Below are 21,583 nucleotides of genomic sequence, written 5' to 3' on the forward strand. Positions count from 1 at the left end.
AAAAAAAAAAAAAAAAAAAAAAAAAAAAAAAAAAAAAAGAGAGAGTCATACTCTTTTCTCTAGAAACACATTTTCACAGCCAGATAGATATAAATTTTGAAATGTATAAAATCAACAACATAATGTTGAGAGTCCTTCTCCAATAATGTAGCTATAACTTTCCAGGTGCTTAATCATGGGAAAAAAAGTTAAAATGAAAGTGAATAAAGTAATGAACTGGTAATCTGAGTGCCTTCCACATGATTGAAAATGTTACTGTTGTATACTATTTCATCAAGTATGGCAATTACCTACGGGATACAAATTCAGAAGCAGGAGGTCACACATTAACTAGAAAACCTAACTGCTAATGTACCTTTTCATTTCAAATGAGTGCAGTGTTTATGAATCAAACTAGGTTTTTGCATTTTGGGATTAAAGCTGTCTGCCCTTGAGGTGGTCAAGTACTACAAGTGTTACTTAGTTCTTAGTGATATGCTAAAGATTTTGGGGCTTGACATGAGCAAGGACAGAGCAAGAACAGGCAGCCAAGCTCCCTGCTGTGAAAGCCCCTTGTTTCTAGCTGCAAGGGGCTTCTGGTGACACACAGAGGTGAGAGAGGAACCTCAGCATTTGCTCCCAGGAGAAAGCCACATTCTGCCCTTGAGCATTTAACCAATATATAACATCAAGTGATGCAGATAGGGAACACTCCTGATGTGCAAGTGCTACAGTCCTGATATTGCAAGATCAAGAACAGGGGTTAGACAAAAAATATGCCAACCCACAGTGAATTCAAGGGTTTTCAGCGGTTAACCACTCACTTTAAAAATTTTTGTTCAAAGTGAAAATTTTTTTTTTTTTTTTTTCTTCTTACACAGTCACCCCACAAAGCATTTTAGCTTCCTTCCAAATGAATAAACAAGATACAGGCAAAAGTTTTCCATGTGGTGATGGCTACTTAATAAATAATAAGAAAAATATGGATCTGTCTCCTTTGATGCTTTGAAAATCCTAACTCTAGACTCTGTTCTGAGGAGTTGGCAGCTTCTTTGACAGAACATTCACGAAGACCGTCAGACCCTTTCACCAGTGCAGTGTGAAATAGATAGCATCAGAGTTTGGAGATGAGACGCGTTGCTTGATTTCCAACTCTGTTGTTGTTCCAGTAAGTCAATCTACTTCTGCAGAGAGTGGAAGGGAAATGCCAAGTGAAGTAGCATAAGCATCTTGTCAGAACTGTGTTAATTTTATTATTTTAAAACAATAAAGTGAATAAGCAATGTCTGTTATCATTTTATTCTTCTTGCTTCCAAACCTCAATCACTTTTTTTTTTTTCAGTCTGTAGCTAAAATGATCAGACTTAAAAAGCAAAACATAACAAAAAAACAAACAAAGCAAACAAACAACAACAACAACAAAACCTCCCCAGACTGTCCAGATTATAAGTCCTTCATATATAAAAAATAGTTTATTTTGGATCCAGTCAGATTCCCATTAAGATCTGTAACTAAATACCTTTGCTATCAGTCTATTGGGGAAAGCGACAAGAAGGAGAAATCACACCTCTCGATATTATATACTCAAGACATGTGAGGTGGGCGCTGTCAAACTTTTTTTTTTTTTTTTTTTTTTTTTTTTTTCCACTGTACACCAAGAGTTCAAATCCCTGCTGGCACGAGGAGGGATTTGAATGGCGTCCATAGAGATGGAATCTCTGACACCAATAATGCTTTTACATCTGTACTGCTTCCACTATCCATGGTAATGAAAATGCATTTGCATCCCTACTACAGGGAAAATTAAAAACTCACATTTTGAACACCTACAGCATCACAGTTTGAACGTAAGTGGGCTGACATGATTTAAAATGAATGTGATATAATAACTGTGGGCCTGATCCTCAGCTTGCACAAATCACTGAAGCTCGCTTTGAGCTCTTGGGAGTTGACGTTGCTTTAGCAATTAACACCCTTTGTGATCTGCTCCCTGGTTTGGTTTCATAACACAAATTGTGATGATAATTGCAGTGTTTCAGTCAAATAAACAAGCACAAGATCAACCTGCAACTGTTGAGGTACATCAGATACATGTCGGTAGCTGTCACATAGTCAAAATGATTAAATACTGCACATGATTAAATGGGTTTGCTTCTGTGCTTGTTCCTAGCAAATGCATATAGAAATGGCTGCAGAATTCACAGATTTAATGTGAACAATACAGAATATTTGTGAAAATATATATATATATATTCAGTGCTTGTCTCAATGCTTGTCTCTAAGGGTGGGTAATAAAAGTACACATCTACGTATCATCTAGTTGTCTGCACTTCCTTTAAAGTCAGTAGAAAAAGCAGGCACTTGGAGGAAATGATTCATCTTATCCTAAAGTACATGTCTAAAATTAATTAGACAGCTTGTGCCCTGAAAGTGCTTATTTTTCTCCACTGACTAGAAGAAGAGTTGATGATGATTAACTCTGATGTAGACACCTACATTTTATATCCCTAATGCTAACTGAGACAAATTTTACCCTAAGAGTGTTGATCACGCAGATAGAGAAGAAAAATGATGTTATATGGCTTGCATTTTCTACAAAGATTAAATACAGTTCTGATTTTGAATCTGCAAATGTTTATGGTTATTGAGCACATAATTTGCAAACCAGGAATTGCTAATGATTTAGGAGAAAAGTGCCTGTTTAGTGAAAACAGCTTTCTGTGAGCATCTCATACTTTTGAATATACAAAATTTATGTAGTCACCTTTTTCTCTTGAATACTTAAAGGTGCAGCTTATGATCTATAAAATAGGACGTGAATCCTCACTGCCTTTCTTTCTGATGTGCCTCTGCACTGAGATAAATTCAGACAACAAACTTAAGTCCTTCATAACACGAAAAGGCTCCTCTAGAGGAGCTCCCCAACTTCTAACATTTTCCTTCTCTATTCTTTACTAGCAGTGACTGGAGTCTTTTATTGAGATGAGACCTCAACCATCCCATATACATGATAGGAGGTATTGCCCTGAGCCACAAACTGAACAGATGAGTGCCAGTGAGAGAGGGAAGAATATTTTTCTTCTATGGCAGAGAAAAGAAGTGAGGTAAAAGAACCAGAGAATCTACTTTGAAAGGGAAAAAGAGGACTGGGATTTTGACAGATGACAGTGTGTTCCATAAATCTTTTGCTACAGAAGTTCAATAACTCTGGGGACACCTTAAAACACCATGTGCGTCCTCTTACACTTCTGAATTCATAACCGAAAGGCCAAGTTCTGTAACAATACAGAGAAGTCAGAGCTGCATTGTCTAACATCTCCATTAGCAAGAGGCAAAGTCCAGAGGGCAGGATGTGTACAGCCAGCAGAAGTGTTAGTGCTAAGGAGCTGGCCTCCATAGCAGCACAGTTCAGGGTTCTACTCTGGACTCTCACACCTGCTCCTTGGACTGAACTCATAATGGGATCTGGTGCACAGCTGGAGTGCTTCTAGGCACCTTCTCATCTGGCATCACCCAAAAGAAAACAAATTCATATATATAGAGACCACCCTTGATGTATTACACAGTACAGTAAATGGCCACAAATAGGAGATTCACTTCAACAAGCCTGTTCTTGATGCAAACTAAGATGCTTGGTGTGCCTGTGGGTGCCACCCTCCTAGAGAAGCCCCGAGCACCCATGGGCAGGTGGCAGATGCACATACAGCATGAGGCTGAGCGGAGAGAACCATCTTCATTTCAAAAGGGAGGTCCTGAAGAGAGGGTGACACTGCCACAGGCTCCTGTGGTGGCCCTGCCAAGGGAGCAGGAGGTTTGGCTCAGCTCTCCACCCCGATTGGCCACAGAACCCACAACAGGGCCAGGCACCGAAGATGGGTCATATAAACAGTGATACCCCATCAAAGTGCTGATGCTGCATGTAACGGGCACCTTTGTTTCAAATGTGGTAGCACAGAATCAAAGTGAAATACTCAGGCCATAAGCCTATCAAGGTTGTTTAAGAATCTAATGCAACTTTATTTTTTTTTCTTCCCAAAGATTATTGTGTATGTGTGTGTGTGTAAATCCACTAAAAGTTGGAGTTTATATTTAGATATTTATATTTAAATATATATATATATATGAATCACATTTGGCTCTGTTGAAAAGCATTCACATTATTAAATGCATTTACACATAAGAACCTGTGAGGAACAGGACATTAGGAGACTTTTTAGTTACTGATCCATTATACTGCAATTAAGAAAAAGCTTTATTCTCATGTCATTGATGTCCAGTGCTAATCAAATGTAGCTAGAATTATACTGCTGACTTTAAAATGTTGTAAAAGCAGAACCAGGGAGATCTGAATCAAACTCAGGCTTTACACACAACTCTGAACTTTCTGAATTCATTAGACAACATTGTTATTACTATTTAACTGAACAATGGTCTGGTCTAGGAAATTCAGGAACTATTCTACTATCAAAAAGAAGAGCTACCAGTGTCTGCTTTGATTCTCTCTCTTTTCCCCATGACTGGCAAGTCCATGAATTTTCATAAAACAATTTCCAGACTTACAACAGTGTCTAAGCATCGAATCAGACTGCAAGTCATCCTCATCTCTATACTACTATGAAATTGATGTTGTATATAACTGATTTTAAAAGAATGCTTAACTTCTGTAGCATGAAATATCCCTCGTTATGATTTCCATCAGATGAAGGTCAGTAAAGCTGAAGTGAAAAGAACTCATTTTCAGTTAAATCTTTTCAAAGGATGATAGCTGTCCATTACCAATGGGACTTTAGCAAAGGTTTTCCTCTTTGGTTTTGTCTCACAATCTGCTGCCTTAAGAAAAGGAACACATGCAATAAAATGAAGTCTGTCTAACGTAATATAAAAAGTGTTGGGACTTGTTAAGACAGAAGATTGAGACTTGACCTGAAATACTGCAGCAGAAATGGTGAAGATATAAACCACGACTGCAATGGGATTTTATATGATATCTGAAGCAAGGATAAACTTTTTACAAAGCCATATAAAAGCAATTGAAAAATAAGCTTAATTTTAACAACTAGTACTCACAAAAGGGTGCTACTGTTGGGGAGAGTGTGGACTGTTAACATCCTAAAACCAAAAGAGAGGATGCAAAAGAAGGTGGCCTACATAGCAGAAGTGTCTCCTTACAAACTGTCATGTCCCCTTCTGCACTGTGCAGCAGCACGAGACCTGCACAGCACAGGCAGCCTATGGGGAAGGAAACCTGGAGAGGTGGCTCAGGGGCTGCTAGCCAGTGCCCAGAACATAGCTGCTTGCTTTTCTGCTGCTGAAGTTGCTTCAGTTCAAAGCCTATTCCTGCAACAGGCTCTCCCAAAGGTAAATGGGATGTGCAGGCTTGGGGGGATGAAGGAGGTGAGGAGAGAGAGAAAGGGTGTAAGATGAAGGTCACTTTATGAATCCCCCAAACCATTTGCATTCATCCTTTGTTTTCTACTGCCTATTTGTTCTTTCAGTAACTGAAATAAGCTATTTCTTGGGTCCAAACCTCATCAGTCTGCAGTGCAGTGACAAAATATATTTGTATTTCTTAGCAGTGTGGGACTATTACTGTGAGAGATCCCAGCTGCTTCATAGAAAATGAATGTCTTTGGGGAGTCACTGCTGACTGCATGGGGTGAGGAAGATGCTGGTGGCGGTGCTGGCAGCTGGCTGCCTTGAGGAGAAGAGCTATCAGTTTGCACTGACATCACAGGGTTGCTTACAAGCAGCTCTATAAACCTCTAGGGAAAAAAGCAGAGAGGAACAGGAATGCTGAGGAAAAAGCACTTTGTGAATCTCTGAGATTCATAAAGTCCAATCCATTTGGACTAAGGAGACATACACAGAGTTCTGCTACTATGGCCCTGAAGCAGCCTCAGTCTAATGCTGCTGCTACTGGTGCAAACTGCACTGTGCCGTTCATGTTTTTGGCAAATGGTCTACTTCTGTGATCCTGTGTAGAGCAGAACTAAGCCTATATTTTGTTCAGGTAAATCAAAAGGATAAACAGGAAGTGTGGAGATGATAAGAGACTAGACAAGTCCATGGCATTTCTAACTCAAAGAATAAAAAAATCCTCATCATGAAAGTAAACTGCATGTAAAAGCAATAGAGATCTCTTGATAACTATGTGAATGTGTTGTGCCTAGTGATCCTCTGTGCTCATGTGCTGCTGTGATCTTGAAAACCAGAAAAAGCAGAGCAAGCTGTAGAGGAATAATTGAGTTAATATTCTGCTGAATTCATGTGCATGGAAAATTTCTGCCTTTCTGTAAGTATCACGTTTTAATTTATTTTTTATTATTCACAATTAATTATGCCAATTTTCTAAATAGCATTTGTAAAAATATCAGTTGCTATCTTCAGTTAGCAGACACACTGGAAATAAAGAAAAAATATATTTTTAAAAACAGCAAAACAGAAAACTCGATTGAAAAATTGAAAACTTGATCAATATAGAGAACTTCAGCAGTCAAACATTGCTTTTTCAGGTTTAACATGCCAGTAACAAAATATTACAATCAGACCAAGGAGTAGAATATGTCAGCTTCTGTATTTCTCTCCACTCACATTTATTTACTTTCATTTTGCCAGTTATAATAATCATCAATTGTTGCAGTGACAGCCTGCTCTATTTTACCCATCAGAGAGATTTGATTTTGAGTGCTAACACTTACACAGTACTTTTTGGCTGTGTATCTCAAGGCTCTTTAAGGCAGGGGAAGCTGCGTATCAGTGATGTCAAACAATATATTGAAAAACTGAGTTAGTTAGACAGCTGTGAACAGAGTCCAAGACTGTGCAGCTACTTCCCTGTCATGCTTGTTAAAACTATACTATACTATTAGATACTATTACTTAGAGTTTACTGACTTGTAATTCTCACAAGATTAACAATATCAATACTTTGCTATGTGACAACTTTACAAGTGTTTTTAATTTTTAATATTACAAAACACAATAAACTTTCTTTTTATTACTATGTATAAATTCAGCTGTGTACACTGAAACATTAAACACATGCCAGATGCTGCATAGCAGATTTCTCCTCTGTGTTTTTTAAAGCAAATACAGCCCTGGATAAGCAGAGAGGCTTTTTCTTGCTGATACAGAGTGTTGACAGAGCAGAGAGAAGTGGTGCCCATCTACTGGGAAAAATCCCATTTAGTTTTTATGGGGGGAGGCAGAGAAGAAAAAAAAGACTGGAATCAGGCTGTCTGGCAGAGCAGGAGCCAGACCAATGGTCTCTGACAGCAAAACTGAATCACTATGCAAAATTCAGAAGATGCTGCTCACAGTGGACACCTTGGAAGACTTTTAACACATGGAGTGCTGAGGTGTGAACTTTGTGGGATGGAGACTGGTGGAAGAGGATGAAGCTGAGATAAATGAGATAAATGGAAGAAAAGAAAAGGAAATTCCTTGCTGTTGTTGCAGAAAGAATAATCTTTTATTTATTTATTTATTTTTCTTTTGCTGAATCAAGTCCTGTATATGTGCATATGTTTATGTATGTGCCTGTAATGTGTACAGATACAGAAACACTGGAAATACTAGTGAACATGAAAAAAGCCTGGGAAAACACATACTAGGTGTTGGAACTTTTTTTTTTTTTTTTTTTTTTTTTTTTCAGAATAAAGTAAAAACAGAAGTGTTAAGCAAATGCAGTTACAGTTAGCTCTTCCCTTTACTTTGCTAGGCTCTGCATGAAGGTCAACCTATAGACATGGTTAAATTCAGTTCCTAGTTCTTTATCTTCACCATGAAGTAGTCAAACACAAGGCATAGAGAGGCTGAGATCTCTATCTTTTGAAGTGTTCAAAATTTGACAAGGTGGGGCCCTGAGTAACTGATCTAAGCTCCCTTGAGAAAAGGGTTGGTCCATATGACCTTCAGAGGTCTCTTCCATCCCCAATCATTGTTATTCTATGACTGTTCATAAAATAAGTCTCTTCATATCGGTACTTCACAGTCTGTATTGCAAAAGCAGGTCCTAAATCTGCCTAAAAACACATCTCAGAGCTGTAAGACTCCAGTCTTGTTCCCGGTACTCTATTTGCTCTGTGGTGTTTAATATGTGCTGACAGAGAGAAGTCTGGCAGAAAAATAAATGGGGGGCCATAAATTTCAACTTAAGTATTTGTGTTTTTGAAAATTTCCTTATATAATTTATTTTTAATTTTTTAAATTGGATTAACAACAAAAAGAAAAAGCAATGGAAGGCCAACAAAAATAGACTGAAGTATTTATAGCTAAAAAAAACTATCACCATCAAAATGATTTTTCTATTACACTTTTCAACTTAACTGTAAAATCCATTTGGAACATTGACTTCATTGTATATCTGAACACTTTTTTCAGCACTTTACAAACTGTAAGTAATAGCAGTGCGATCAGCTATGGCTTACCAAATGACAGTATGCTTCTCTAGTAAGTAATATGTGTTATTAGTGTCTGAAAAAGTAAAAAGAACAAATACAATGGTTGAACAAACAACATAAGTTTTCACTGAAATCTTCAAAATGATTTTCTATGTTATTCTCTAAATCTGACCACAATTTCATCTCTTTATTACACTTCACTCTTGCTTGAAAGTTAGCAAATGAAGAAATAACAAAAGAAGTCAATAACACATATTTACTAAAGGTAAATTAATCCAGCTAACTAATATAGGTACATCTTAGAAGAGGGTGACAGGACGTTTTCTTGAATGTGTTCATTTTGCTACACATTTTTAGTCCTGTTTCCTACAGAAGTTATATTTATGCAGCTGAGCTGTCTGTGAATCTGCCTATCAATTTTCCAGTAAAGTATCTTCTAACACATTGGGCAATTTCAGCTATATTTGAAAGGAAGATAATGCCTCTAAGACATCATCTAAGACATCTAACACATTTAGCCTGTACAGTGCTTATTAATACTGGCAGCTAGGTGGAAAACAAAGATCCTTTTTTTTTTTTTTTTTTTTTTTTACCAAAGGGATAAGAAATGCCAAGGTACTATACCTCTTGTCTGACAGGTCACCAGTCAGCAAATGGGTACTACTTTGCCAGCCAATTTCACATATTTCTTGATTAGCTACAGTAAGTGCAATTTCCTGCTTGTTCAGTACATTTTTGGGGGGAAGATTTTTTTTTTTTTTTTTTTTTATGGTGCTGGTGTTAATGATGGTCTAAGAGAAAAACAAAACAAAACAAAAACAAACAAACAAGCAAAACAAACAAAAAAAAACAGAGGGGTATCAGCCTTCACTTTTTACTGTTCTGATAATTCCAACCATTGCTTCCTTCTCCTATTTTTGGATTGTAAAGATACAAATCAAATAACGAATAAACACTAATATGAAACTTCAAAATGGTCCCCATTTCATGACAAAGAGCACTATTCAGCTTTATAATTAATTATATTCTCTTTGCATGACTTTTCCTTCAGCACTTGAAATCAACAAGGGTATAACACACTTTAGATAAAATTCACAAAGAGAAATACAGAATATATATATATACATACATACATTCCTTCTAGGGAAAGACAGTTATTTTTTTAGTAGACATGATGGGACCAAAAGTTGTAACAGGGAAAGAGAAGCTGTTAAAATTGACTTTAAGAACATTATCCACACAACTAGAGCATGTACACCATTTTCTTTCTGCTAAAGAGGAAAATGTTCTTCAAGGTAAAAAGCAAAATTGCTCCAGTGATGCAAGCCAGTGTCCAAGTTGTGAAATAATGGAACGTGAACTTGAATCTGCATTTGCAAGAGAGGCAGAGACTTTCAAGTCCCTGATCTAAGAGGGAGAATCACTTGGCCAGACTTTACTAGAGGAACTTGTAGAAGAGGTTTGTCCTTTTTTGGCATTAAAACATAATTCCTATAAATTATCTTTTCTCTGAAGAAAAGCCATACAATGCCTCTCCATTAACACGGGTGGAAGAGATGCTATCTTCTGCCAGAGAGAAATTTAGAAAGAAACAAGAGAGGTGCAGTGGGCAAGAGAATACTAAATTCAGCCCTAGCACTGTATCCACCACACTTTCGTACAATAATGTTACTTATTATATTGTTAAAAATGCATACCTTTAGTCAAGAGCTCATGCCTCATAGTATGTGAAAGAAGAACACAAGTTAAAGCTGCTCTCTACTTCCAAATACTCTTTCACAGATACTACAAGCCTGACCACAAATGAACTAAAAAGTGGGGACAGTCAGGAAACTCTCACTTATTGAATTAGTCTCCTCTTCCGAGATTCTTGCATATATAAACAATGCAGTGGTATTGGAACCAGTGATCATAATTTCTCTGTATTGTGGTATTGGATGGAAAAGAGGTCTCTGGAAAACATATCAAAGAAAGGGTTAATTAGGAATCCCTAAGGGAAAATATCCCACAGAGTCTGCAATTTCTCATTGTATGAGCAATACTCTTCCTTTCTGGAGCATGAAGAACTTGCATGAGGATCACAAGTACAAAACTGTAAAGGTAATAATCTAAATGGTAGTAAAAACAAGACTCCCATATGGTGATAATTACAGTACTCATGAACCCAGTTGTTAGAAAATATGACATTTTCTGCTTTGTGGAAAAAAACTTAAGACCATGTAGCATTCTGCACTGCATTTGTATTAACTTCCAGAGTTTCATAATTGTCAATCTTGTGCATTAGAAAGAGTAAGATGATTGAGAAGTTAAAGGTCTGCCTTCTCATTTGTGTAGTCTTTTCTAGTAGAATGGAAATGGGTAAGAAAAACTTATGGTAAAGATCTTGATGTTTGTGGATTGTCCTTTATAGCCTGAGGTTGTAGAATGACAAGGTCTGCCATAGGGGTACATAGGAGGAGTCTCACTCACAGACAACAAAAAGGTTTTCTTCTTATGGCTGTTGTGAGATACTAAGGAGGTAGGGCGTTCTTTCACTATCCTTATAAGAAAGTCTGAAAAGGAGCTAATATTATCCTGGTTCACTTAAGTTACAGTAGATTCTTGAGAGTAGGTGGAGAGGTACTGACTCATATAGGCTGAAGACTCTGTCTTACTGATGAAGCAAAGTAAACCTGTAACCCTGCTCAAAGTGATGCCTTGCTCCAGCTGTGTGTTTAAACAGTGCTTTGAGCTGAGCCACTGCAACTGGCAATGGTAAAGAAACCAAACAAAATGTTCCCATCACCCCCAGATATTTGCAGTATCAAGTATAGTTGAGCATGACCAAAGCAAAGTATAGCTTTATTGAGAAAGCCATTGTGTCATTTTATTAGGATAGAAGATCTGAAACCCTTTGTTGTGGTCAATCCAAGTAAATCAGATGTAAGTACTTAAGGGCAGTTTGAACACATCTCCTGTATTTAATGCTGGCCCTGTTACCTCTTTCTAGAATTGAAATCTGACAATGAAGCTCTCTCTGTCCATACTTCACCCTTAAAGTGAGTATAGGTTTGGACCTTGCCCAGAACATCAGCCTCACTGCAGCAATGTTTAAACCTGAAAGGAAGACCATGTAATGGAAAATGCACACCCTGGTGTGTGTACAGAGTCTGGATTTCAGATACATCACTGGATCCAGGAGAACAAGTTTTCCCTGAAGACAAGCCACAAATTTGAAGTGTGAAGGAAGCTTCTACGTACACATAATGAGAAAAAATAATGAACTAAGAAAAATACAAGAGGCAAAAGAAAAATAGAAAATGGTGAGATTAAAGTTGCAGAAGAAATGAAGAAATAGCAAGGGGCTGTTTTTCTTAGCTGGGCAGCTGGGAGAAGAAAATGAGCAGAAGACACCAGGTCATATAAGTGGGCACCAGATATGGAGAGGGGAGCAGTACTCTTGGAACACAGCCAGTGAAAAAGTCCCCAGTCTTCATTTCTTGAGGTCCAGAGTCATGAGAAGTATGAATGTGTATATGTATGGGCAGTCACTTGAGAAGAAACCCACAAACCCACAAGCCAGTTTCATTAGCATAGATTTAAGGGCAAAGTACTTTGAGTTACCGTCTCATTACTGAGATTTAATTACTTTTCCTAAATGTTCTGCAGAACATTTACTTGTACATTGCAAAGTATTACAATAGTCACAACTTAGACTCTCAATTACGGGAGAACTAGGCAGTAAAAAACTTGAGTTAATTAGAGTCACTGAAGCTTAATCAATTCCTCTGTGTATGCAGGGAAGAGCACTCCAACTTTCAGTCCATTTGTGAAGCCACCCTACCTGTCTGCTACAGGTTATTAAAGCCCTCATACAAAATGAGTCAGAGGCTGATATTTTAAAACTGTTTTTATTTTGCATTTTCTACATTGGGCCAGACTCTTTTTGCCTCACTTCTGTCTTTGGAAGATTGGAAATGTTTTTATCTCCAAGAAGTTTTCTGACTGCTCATCCTTAAGCAGCACTTGACCTCTTAAAGCAAACTGCTTTCATTTTGGAGCCCCAAAACAGTGGCTAAGCACAGCACCCCAGGCCTACCCACAGATGAGCTGGTCTAGGAAGGCTAGGACGTCCACACTAGAGAGTAAAGCTACAGGTCACCGCGTACTTCACCTAGCCTGGCTACAATATAATTCCTGCCCATACAGTGACCTTCCCTTGGGAGGATGAAGACAAGGCTCCAGGGGTGTTGGAACAAAAGAAGAAAATTCACATGATCTGGACAAATTACAGAAATACTCTGAAGTATCTACATTCCAATTTAACTAGATCTAGTGTAAATTTATTTATATCAGTAGTAGCTACTGAGAAGAGAAGAAGTGCAATAGCCCATTTACCAGTTTCTCTCCCTTCATTAGTGTAGATTTAAGAGCAAAAGCTTTACACTTAGATTTCAAAAAACACCAGCACAAATATCAAATAGCTAATTTCTTAGGTAAAATTAATCCCATCCAAAATTAGACAGTAGCTAGATTAGACAGCAGCCACTTCCTAAAAGTGTTTGTGTGAATGGCTAAGATACAGGCATGTTGTAAATTGGATGTAACTCCTACCCTTGATTTCCCCACAGTCAGTTAATGGAAAGAGGACTCAAGCAGCTTTCGGGGTTGTCCTATAGATCCATCAGCCAAATTCACAATATCTGACTCACCCTGTTGAGGCCAGGCACTGCATTTTTAATCCTTGCATTGTTAAGTACCTATTTAAGGCGGGCAAAATCCAGACCTTTATGAAGTCAGAGGAGGTCAAAACATAATCCCATTAAAATCAATATCCAATTCAATTCTGTATGATCTGAACAAAGAGCACAGGTTATGCTCAAAACTCACTGACTATGTAGAAGCCAATCCAGAAAGAAAATGAGTAGCAGCTCCTGGAAGGAAATAAAATGTATGGCTGAGATAAGCGAGATTTGAATGCTTACTGGGTGACTTTGTTTTGCTGTGCAACTGAGTGGATTCTCAACACATACACCTATGAAGGATGGTGGGTGTATGCAGAATTTATGGCACAATATAGCATACTTTTTCTAATTCACATTTGCACACTGTGTAAAAGAAACTACACACACGCGTGCGTGTGCAAAACTGAGGGCAAAATTATTTTTCTAAATATATTTTAAAAGATGCCCAAATGGGTGTTCTGTTTTATTACAACATAGGCTGAACTTGAGGACTTCATCATAAACTATAGAAAGCATGTGTTAAAACGTAATGGCTTTCACAATAAAAAGAAATAAATAGCCACATGAATGCCTATAGCGATTCAGCATCATCTATTCTTCTCTTGGCAACAGTTGTAGAAAAAGACCTTGTTATTGCAGCCATACCATTAATGCTCAGTTTCTCTCTAGCTTCTGTCAGTGAAAGCAAATTTGATATGTATATGTCTATGAGGATTATTTTATGTACTTCTGCATCACAAACTGCATTTTATATTTCTGTGACTTCGGTAGCAGATGCATTGTGAACGTTTTTACAACAAAATTTTCAAAAGTCCCTAACGCGCTAGCCAGGATAAACTGGGCCGCGGCGGAGGATCCACCACCAGCAGATGGCACCCATTCCCCGCAGCAGCAGCAGGTGCTGAATTCTGCACTTGCTACCTCATATTGCGGGATCATGCGAGAAACAGAGAGTTAACCCTAAATTACTTTCCTGTCACTTAGCAAAATGCTCTTTTCAAAGCATTATTTTATTTATTTTTCCAACATTTATGAGCACTATATAGCAATAGGTTCCTACTCCAATAAAGGTACCATACAGTGCAAACCCATCTGTCTGGACCAGTATTTTCTTTACACAACAGCAGCTTTCCATGAATGAAGGAACCTGACCAGCAAAATAGCGCTTTATTCTACTTTTCTTCGTGTTCACAAACACTCTGCTAAGGTAATAAAACTATCAGTTCGAATATATGTAATAATAAGTTTAATAAGTTTGAAGTATTTTGTAGTTGGAAATATATTCAATAACAAGTTTAAAGAATTTATAGCACACAGTTTTGTGAATTGCAAGTAATATGTAATATTGTATTCAAATAATCTTTTTTTTTTTTTTTTCCCTCAAACAAGGCTGGTTTCTTTCCCCTGTGAAGGTACAGACTGAGGGCATCATGGTAATGCAGCAACACTGCGTTGTTGTGTTGTTCCACCAACTCTAAGAGCCCGATGCAAGCTGTGTCAGGCAGGGAGGTGCTGGGAAGCCAAGTGTGCAGCTGCCCCAACTGCCCAGAGACCTGCCAGCTGGGGAAGGGAGGGCTCATGGTGCTGATGCACTGGCTGTTAGGACAAGAATTTTATAGGAAGGCAAACAGTCGGCAAGTGGGTGTACAAATGTCAGCCCATGGCGAAAAACAAAAATAAAGAGTAGGCAATCTCATTTCCATTGAGAAAATAAACAAAAGACAATGCACAGTGGTATCTCATCTGGAATTTCAGTAATGTGCTTACAGCGACATTAAAAGGAATGTTACCTGCTCTAAGAGATTCTGAAGCCTCTCTATTTCACAGTCTATTACAAATTTCTTCTCTTGTCTTCGGTCCAGATCTTCTAAAAGCCTCCTGTAGCTGGCATCATTAAAATTCTCCACACAGATGGCACTGACTTGCCAGCTATTTTGTCCTGCTTTTTCCATAATTGCTTGAAGTATTGAATAACCTAAAAGAAAAGGATACACCAGTAACATAATCATTGTATTTTTTAAATAGGAATTGTTCTTAATCAATATTATGACTCTTAATATCTGCTCCTGCAGGGAAGGCAATAAGACAGTTTATATTCCTACCTATGTTGCTAGCCATGATCAATGCACGTTATGTAAGCAATGAAAACTAGAATTGCTATGATCAGAATCCTTGGAATGATTCTCAGCATTATGGAAAAACTACATATGCTTTATAAACATGGTCTTATCCAGTCAACCATTTGGCTTCTCAGGTTGGTTTCATACACATTTCTATATCTGGACATTTTTCATGAAACAGCAAAGAAAATGCCTGAGTCTCCTCATTCACTAGGAGGATCTGTATCCTAAAAGACAGTATATTAGACATTCAGATGCTTTGTTGTTTCTTTGTTGTTGGTGGTGGGTTTTTTGAAAACACTTAAGCCAAGTGATTTTTTATGCTTCTTAATAAGAATGTATTGTTTCATATGTTTATACTTTTGTATATATATATGTTTATGGCAGTAAGACATATAAATAAAAATGATATTGATCTATTTCAGAGAACCCATACAGCTTTAATCAATGTATGCAAAGTGATTAGAGGTCAATGAATGAAGGGCACCATAGAGGCATTAATTATTACTACTGGCAGGATTGCTGCTCTTTATCATTATTTGATGTCCTCATTGTCATCTTTGAGCCTATTCACAGAAGGGAAAGGCAGCATCCCCACCAAACCCACAGTGCAGGCTCCTCAGGGTGCCCCTCACCTTGTTCCCTCTCCTATTTTTTTCTCACTGGGGATGTGCGGTGCAGAGGCAGGAGAGGAGCATGTGACATGTCTCAGGACAGCTTGCACACCTACCCTTGACTTGCCCAAACATTTGCTGAAGTGGGAAGCATGTCTTATTCCATCTTGTATCTAGACTAAATGGTGAATTTGCATAAAGCAATGAAGATTACACACCTCAGATCCAGATTCAATGTTTAAGAAAGACAGAGATAGACATGTTTGTTGACACCATGTTGATACAAATGATACAATTCAGAGGATGTCCCTCTGTCCAGAACCACAACATAAAACACCTTGTCTTTTTAATTGTTATCTGGATGAATTGTTCTCACTAGCTTTAAAAGAAAGATTTCGCCTCTTGAAAACTATCCTATACTGACGTGAATACACACACAGTGGTGTCTCCTTTCTCTTTTCACCAAGACGGTCCCATTCCTGAGCACAGTGAGCCCCAGCTGTCATTTTAATGCACTTGAAGGTGCCACTGCATGACAGGCTCCCCATAAAAGGTACCATCTGAGATTCCCTAAATTGCAAGAGAAATCCTTGTATGTTACATTTCAGAAAGAGTACTTTTGACTGTGCTGTTGCTAACTAGTAAAATAGAAGACCTACAAAAACACCAAAAAACAGGGTTGCCTCTAGTAAAATAAAAGCAGGTAATAGTTTTTATCAGAATATGAAGATTTTAGGACATAAGAAACTAATTCTATTGCAAATCTAGGAGTAGTTATTTTTCTACTGGCTCCTACTGTATTTGCAGTCCTTGAAACATTAACTTAAAATCTTCATCTTCTTATTATTATACTGTGTATCCACAATCTGAAATTAACATTTTATTTTTCCTCCAATTCATATGACATATTAACAATAAAAATACAAACATTTATAATGAATACATAAACTGCATAATATATTTCATCTTATAGATGAGATCTATTTTATGAAACAGTATTTTATCTTAGGAAATGAATTCAAATACTTGATGTATTGACTATTAAAACATTTCTGTACTCAGCATATATTTTTAACCTGATGACTGCTATTTTTTTCAAAGAACCATACAGCTTTCCTGTTAATTGCCGCATAATTATTCTGCTTTTCCTGTTGCTATATTCAATCTCCTTTTTGCCTGTAATTATCTCTGCAAATCATGACAAGATTCTTTCCCAAACATTGTATTTCTTGCTTCATTTCCTATTCATTTCCATATATAGATGTACATTAAAACTACTCCAGTGTTAAAGGGGTTCCTGCTTCATTTACACTGTAGCTTTGACTTGGTCTTTGCTACAAACACAGTCAACATTTACATAATTCAGCTTCCTGACACAAATTAACATTTTCTTTGATTCAGAATGAATAGTGTTTGAAACAGCAATTGACATCCTCTCATTCTTTTCTTATTTCATTTTGACAACTTTACTAAGATGTGTTTTGATCAAAGTGGGAATTTATCCTAGCATAAAGCATGACAAATATCAGACAAACACATAGAAAAGCTTTTCTACCTTGGATCAAGGTTTGACTTGCCATATTTCATTAGCAACTGCCTTCTTTTAGGCATTTCAAGCTTCTGTAGCTTCTTGTCAGTAGCTGGCACTCAGGCATAGGTTTTCATGTTAGTATATCTTTCATACACACCATAATACAGCTAAACTGTAGTAACTGTATATGGTGCAACATTTCCATCAGAGGAGTTCAGAATCCCTGTGCAGGTAATCCATGGTGCAGTCATCTATTCAGTGTGCAGGAACATTTTTTAATACAACAGACTGACAAGGGTGGAGTTTACACAGAATGAATAAAGACATTCACAGGCTCAGTTGGCATAAAAATTACACATGCAGAGGAGAATGCCTATTTGTCCAAAATAATTGGCTACAGCTAGCAGAGAAAAAAATGAGTTGTATGCAGTGCTGCAAACATTTTATATGGAAAAAAAATATTAACCTGGGGTAATTCTATCAATACAGAAACTCAGCACCATGTCTCTGTTTAGACAAAATTTTTAAACTTCAAAGAGGTGTTTGCCCAAGTAAAGACAGCAGACATTAATCTTACAGCTGTGGCCTAAAAAGTATTTATTTTCTGGTTATCTGCTGTTTATCCTCAGTTATGCTGCAGATGGATGAGTGATTCATTTTTCTGGAGGTTAAGTGATATGAATACATTACATCCCATTTATTGTGAAATATTACTGCTTGCATAAAAGCAAATTAAAAAAAAAAAAAAAAAGGCTAACTCCTATCAGCTGAGCTACAAAATCAACGTTTTTCACTAAAACATTATTTCACTAAAACATTATAGTCGGCTGAATATGAGCCAGCAATGTGCTCAGGTGGCCAAGAAGGCCAACAGCATCCTGGCCTGTATAAGAAATAGTGTGGCCAGCAGGGCTAGGGAGGTGATCGTCCCCCTGTACTCGGCTCTGGTGAGGCCGCACCTCGAGTACTGTGCTCAGTTTTGGGCCCCTCGCTACAAGAAGGACATGGAGGTGCTCGAGCGAGTCCAGAGAAGGGCTACGAAGCTGGTGAGGGGCCTGGAGAACAAGTCTTACAAGGAGTGGCTGAGGGAGCTGGGCTTGTTCAGCCTGGAGAAAAGGAGGCTCAGGGGTGACCTTATCGCTCTCTACAGGTACCTGAAGGGAGGCTGTAGCGAGGTGGGGGCTGGTCTGTTCTCCCACGTGCCTGGTGACAGGATGAGGGGGAATGGGCTTAAGTTGCGCCAGGGGAGTTTTAGGTTGGATATTAGGAAGAACTTCTTTACCGAAAGGGTTGTTAGACGTTGGAACGGGCTGCCCAGGGAAGTGGTGGAGTCACCATCCCTGGAGGTCTTGAAAAGATGTTTAGATGTAGAGCTTAGGGATATGGTTTAGTGCGGACTGTTAGTGTTAGGTCAGAGGTTGGACTTGATGATCTTGAGGTCTCTTCCAACCTAGAAAATTCTGTGATTCTGTGATTATTTTACAAAATGCTTAGGCATATGCCAATAAATAAAAGAAGTTCTCATAGGCATATATAGTAACCCTTCCTCACCAACTAATTCAACCCTGAAATGCAGATAAATTGTTTAGCAGAAAAAAATAAATTACTGGGCCCAAGCATAACTGGTTGAAGCCTGGAAGTCTTCAACAAACTACTGGCCCTTCCAGGAATTTTTTATTATTATTATTTTTTTAATTAGCAAATCTATGAGCAAGACAAAATACCACTGCAATTGCCTGGAAACATAGAAGTCCTTCCTAAATACAAGGATGCTATATGCAAGAATTCCTTCTCCTTCCTTTCTATGAGACTATGATCCCGTGGCATTCTCCTCATATGACCTGTGCTAAGAAGTCCGTGAACTGCTTTTGTAGATCACTGCTCAAATGCAGATTCTATTGACAACTGCTTAATGTTCAGTAATAGCAATTCCACTTCAATACTCTGGAACCAACCTTGAGACAGGGAAAGTCTGAAAAGTTCTTATTTTCTTGAATCCTCGCCCTTCTTCGTATTCTGCTTTATTGTCACATGGGATTGTGGTGACCTAACAAACTGCTATTATTTTCCAAAAAGTTACTACACATTCATCATGTTGAAAATTAACTAATTAATTAATTAATGGAGCTATTCCTCTCTTTTCCTGTAAATTCAGACCTGAATATTCATATCTAAAAATATGTACTTATTGGGATTGATTCTGCAGCAAAATACCTTACAAACAAAATCTCAGATGTTTTTTAACCTTGCTTTCCTCATTCTTCATTGCATAGGTATGTTTTCCATTGCAAAATGCATCAGCCACAGAGACCAGTGTACCTGGTCTTATACCTGTTTTGAGAGAGATTAGTAGTTCTTCAGAGAGACTGAGAAGTATCTGCTGGAGACCAAAGTGTTTAAGGCACATTATAAGTGCATGAATTTGGAGGTCCAGGATTCTTCCTTGCTGCTGATATATTGCCATGACTGGAGACTCTAGCCCCCTCACTATTTCCCCCCAAGTAGCTGAAATCATGAGTGATCTTTTTTGATTTTAAAAGTTCAGTGGCCCTTCAGGTCTTTTTTTTGTGTGTCTTCTGCTGTACCAGCTAAGCTTGCCTCCATTCAATTTCATTTCAGTAGTCAATTACTTAATTTCATTTATTTCAATTTAAATGAAAAAGATAATCTGATATCTAAATCTCTTAAATGTATTCAGAATAAACTGAAGCAATCAGAGAAGCATTTTCTTGACTCATTTTTCTGCCGGAAGGCACATAGTTGGCCTTTTTCCTTATTTTCTTTCTTTTTTCTTACTTCTTGCTTCCTTGTTTGCTTTCACCAGAAATATTTCACTGATCAGTTACGGAGTTATAATTAGAATTCCAATAACTTTCATCTTCCAGAAACCTTTTCATTCTGGGAAACCTTTTGCTCTGCCCCTCCAAGTGTGTGCAGTCGTTGCAGATGGTTTTGCCAGAAGAGAGCTAGCAAAGTGGCTGCTTGCTCCAAACAACAGCACCCTAGTAATAATTCATGCTTATGAACTACTAGGCAGAAAATTACTTAGTATTAATTTTCTATGATGCACAGGGTGCATTATTTTTATATTATTACTGTTCTTTACTCTGGATAGTAGACTGACAATACTGACTGACACACATCAACAGGTTAATGTACCTGGAAACAACATATGCAATATATTTCTGCTATGGGCTAAAGATTAGAAGATACCATTGATGAACAGAGATCTTCTCCAAAGACAGCCATCTTATACTGCATATCTCAGAAATGCAAATTTATTTTCTTCTTTCTGGTCCAAGTAACTTTCTAGCAGGAATAGATTCCATTCCCCAGATTAGCTATGATCCCTATAGCCATAGAGACTGAAATGCTGGACGTGTTTTAAGAAAGCTGCTTCAGTTGATTGGAATTCATATTAGGATCTGTTGTGGGATCAATAAAAAAAAATATGTGGGATCAATAAAAAAAATATGTGGGATCAATAAAAAAAATATGTTATAAATCCAAAGAACAGCAGAAGTGGAGCATAAATGATCAAATCATTTGGTATGGATAAGACAATATACTTGACCATCAGGATTGGATTCCTGTCACTTAGCTCTAGGTGTCTCAGAAGCTGTCTGAGAGATGGATATCCTATAAAAAAAGCTTTTTTTTTTTTTTTTTTTTTTTTTTTTTCTTAGATACTTATCTCAGAGGTGTTTTTCTGTTTCTCCAGTGACTACAGAAAGGGTCTAGTCATGAGGCTTAGTGAAAACACCTGCCATTTATCTAGGCAAACCTTGGTGAGACACACTAGAGCGAGGAAAACCATACAAGAAATATACAGTAGGAATGATGCATGATTGTATTAGATGTGTTCATCCAGTAACTACAAAAAACACAACCCAATGTTTTTGTTTTAAAATTTTGGTCAGTATACAGCTTCCAGAACTCAAACACAATCAGTAAGATTTATAAACTCAACCATACCATAAAATTTTGGCTCATGATAACTCATTCACATGCCTGACCTTCTCTGCATTTGGAGCTGGAGCCAGATCATTTAATACAAAGTATATATAAACCACATAATTCAGATGTCAGAGTGAAAGCTACAACTACAGGTGTGTTCTGAGTCGTTCTCATGTCTAATTCACAAAAATGACAGAAAGATTGGAAAATAAGACAGGGAGCTAAAGAAAAATCCCATCTATTCCTCTCTATCCCT

General features: G+C 37.6%; 1 protein-coding gene across 10 annotated transcripts in view; it reads right to left on the bottom strand.

Annotated features, from left to right (window-relative positions):
• The window catches only part of GRIA4 (glutamate ionotropic receptor AMPA type subunit 4), a 236,995-nt gene that overhangs the window by 82,596 nt on the left and 132,816 nt on the right, over positions 1 to 21,583 (bottom strand). For all 10 annotated transcript variants that reach the window (XR_004751259.1, XM_035327577.1, XM_035327585.1 and 7 more), the window contains exon 4: positions 14,896 to 15,080. Coding sequence is in view for 9 of the 10 variants with exons in the window: in XM_035327577.1 (XP_035183468.1) it covers positions 14,896 to 15,080 (185 nt within the window). In the remaining variant the exon portion in view is untranslated. The remainder of the gene's footprint in view (positions 1 to 14,895; positions 15,081 to 21,583) is intronic.

Source organism: Oxyura jamaicensis, chromosome 1 (assembly GCF_011077185.1).
Source record: "Oxyura jamaicensis isolate SHBP4307 breed ruddy duck chromosome 1, BPBGC_Ojam_1.0, whole genome shotgun sequence".
NCBI classification, from domain to species: Eukaryota; Metazoa; Chordata; class Aves; order Anseriformes; family Anatidae; genus Oxyura; species Oxyura jamaicensis.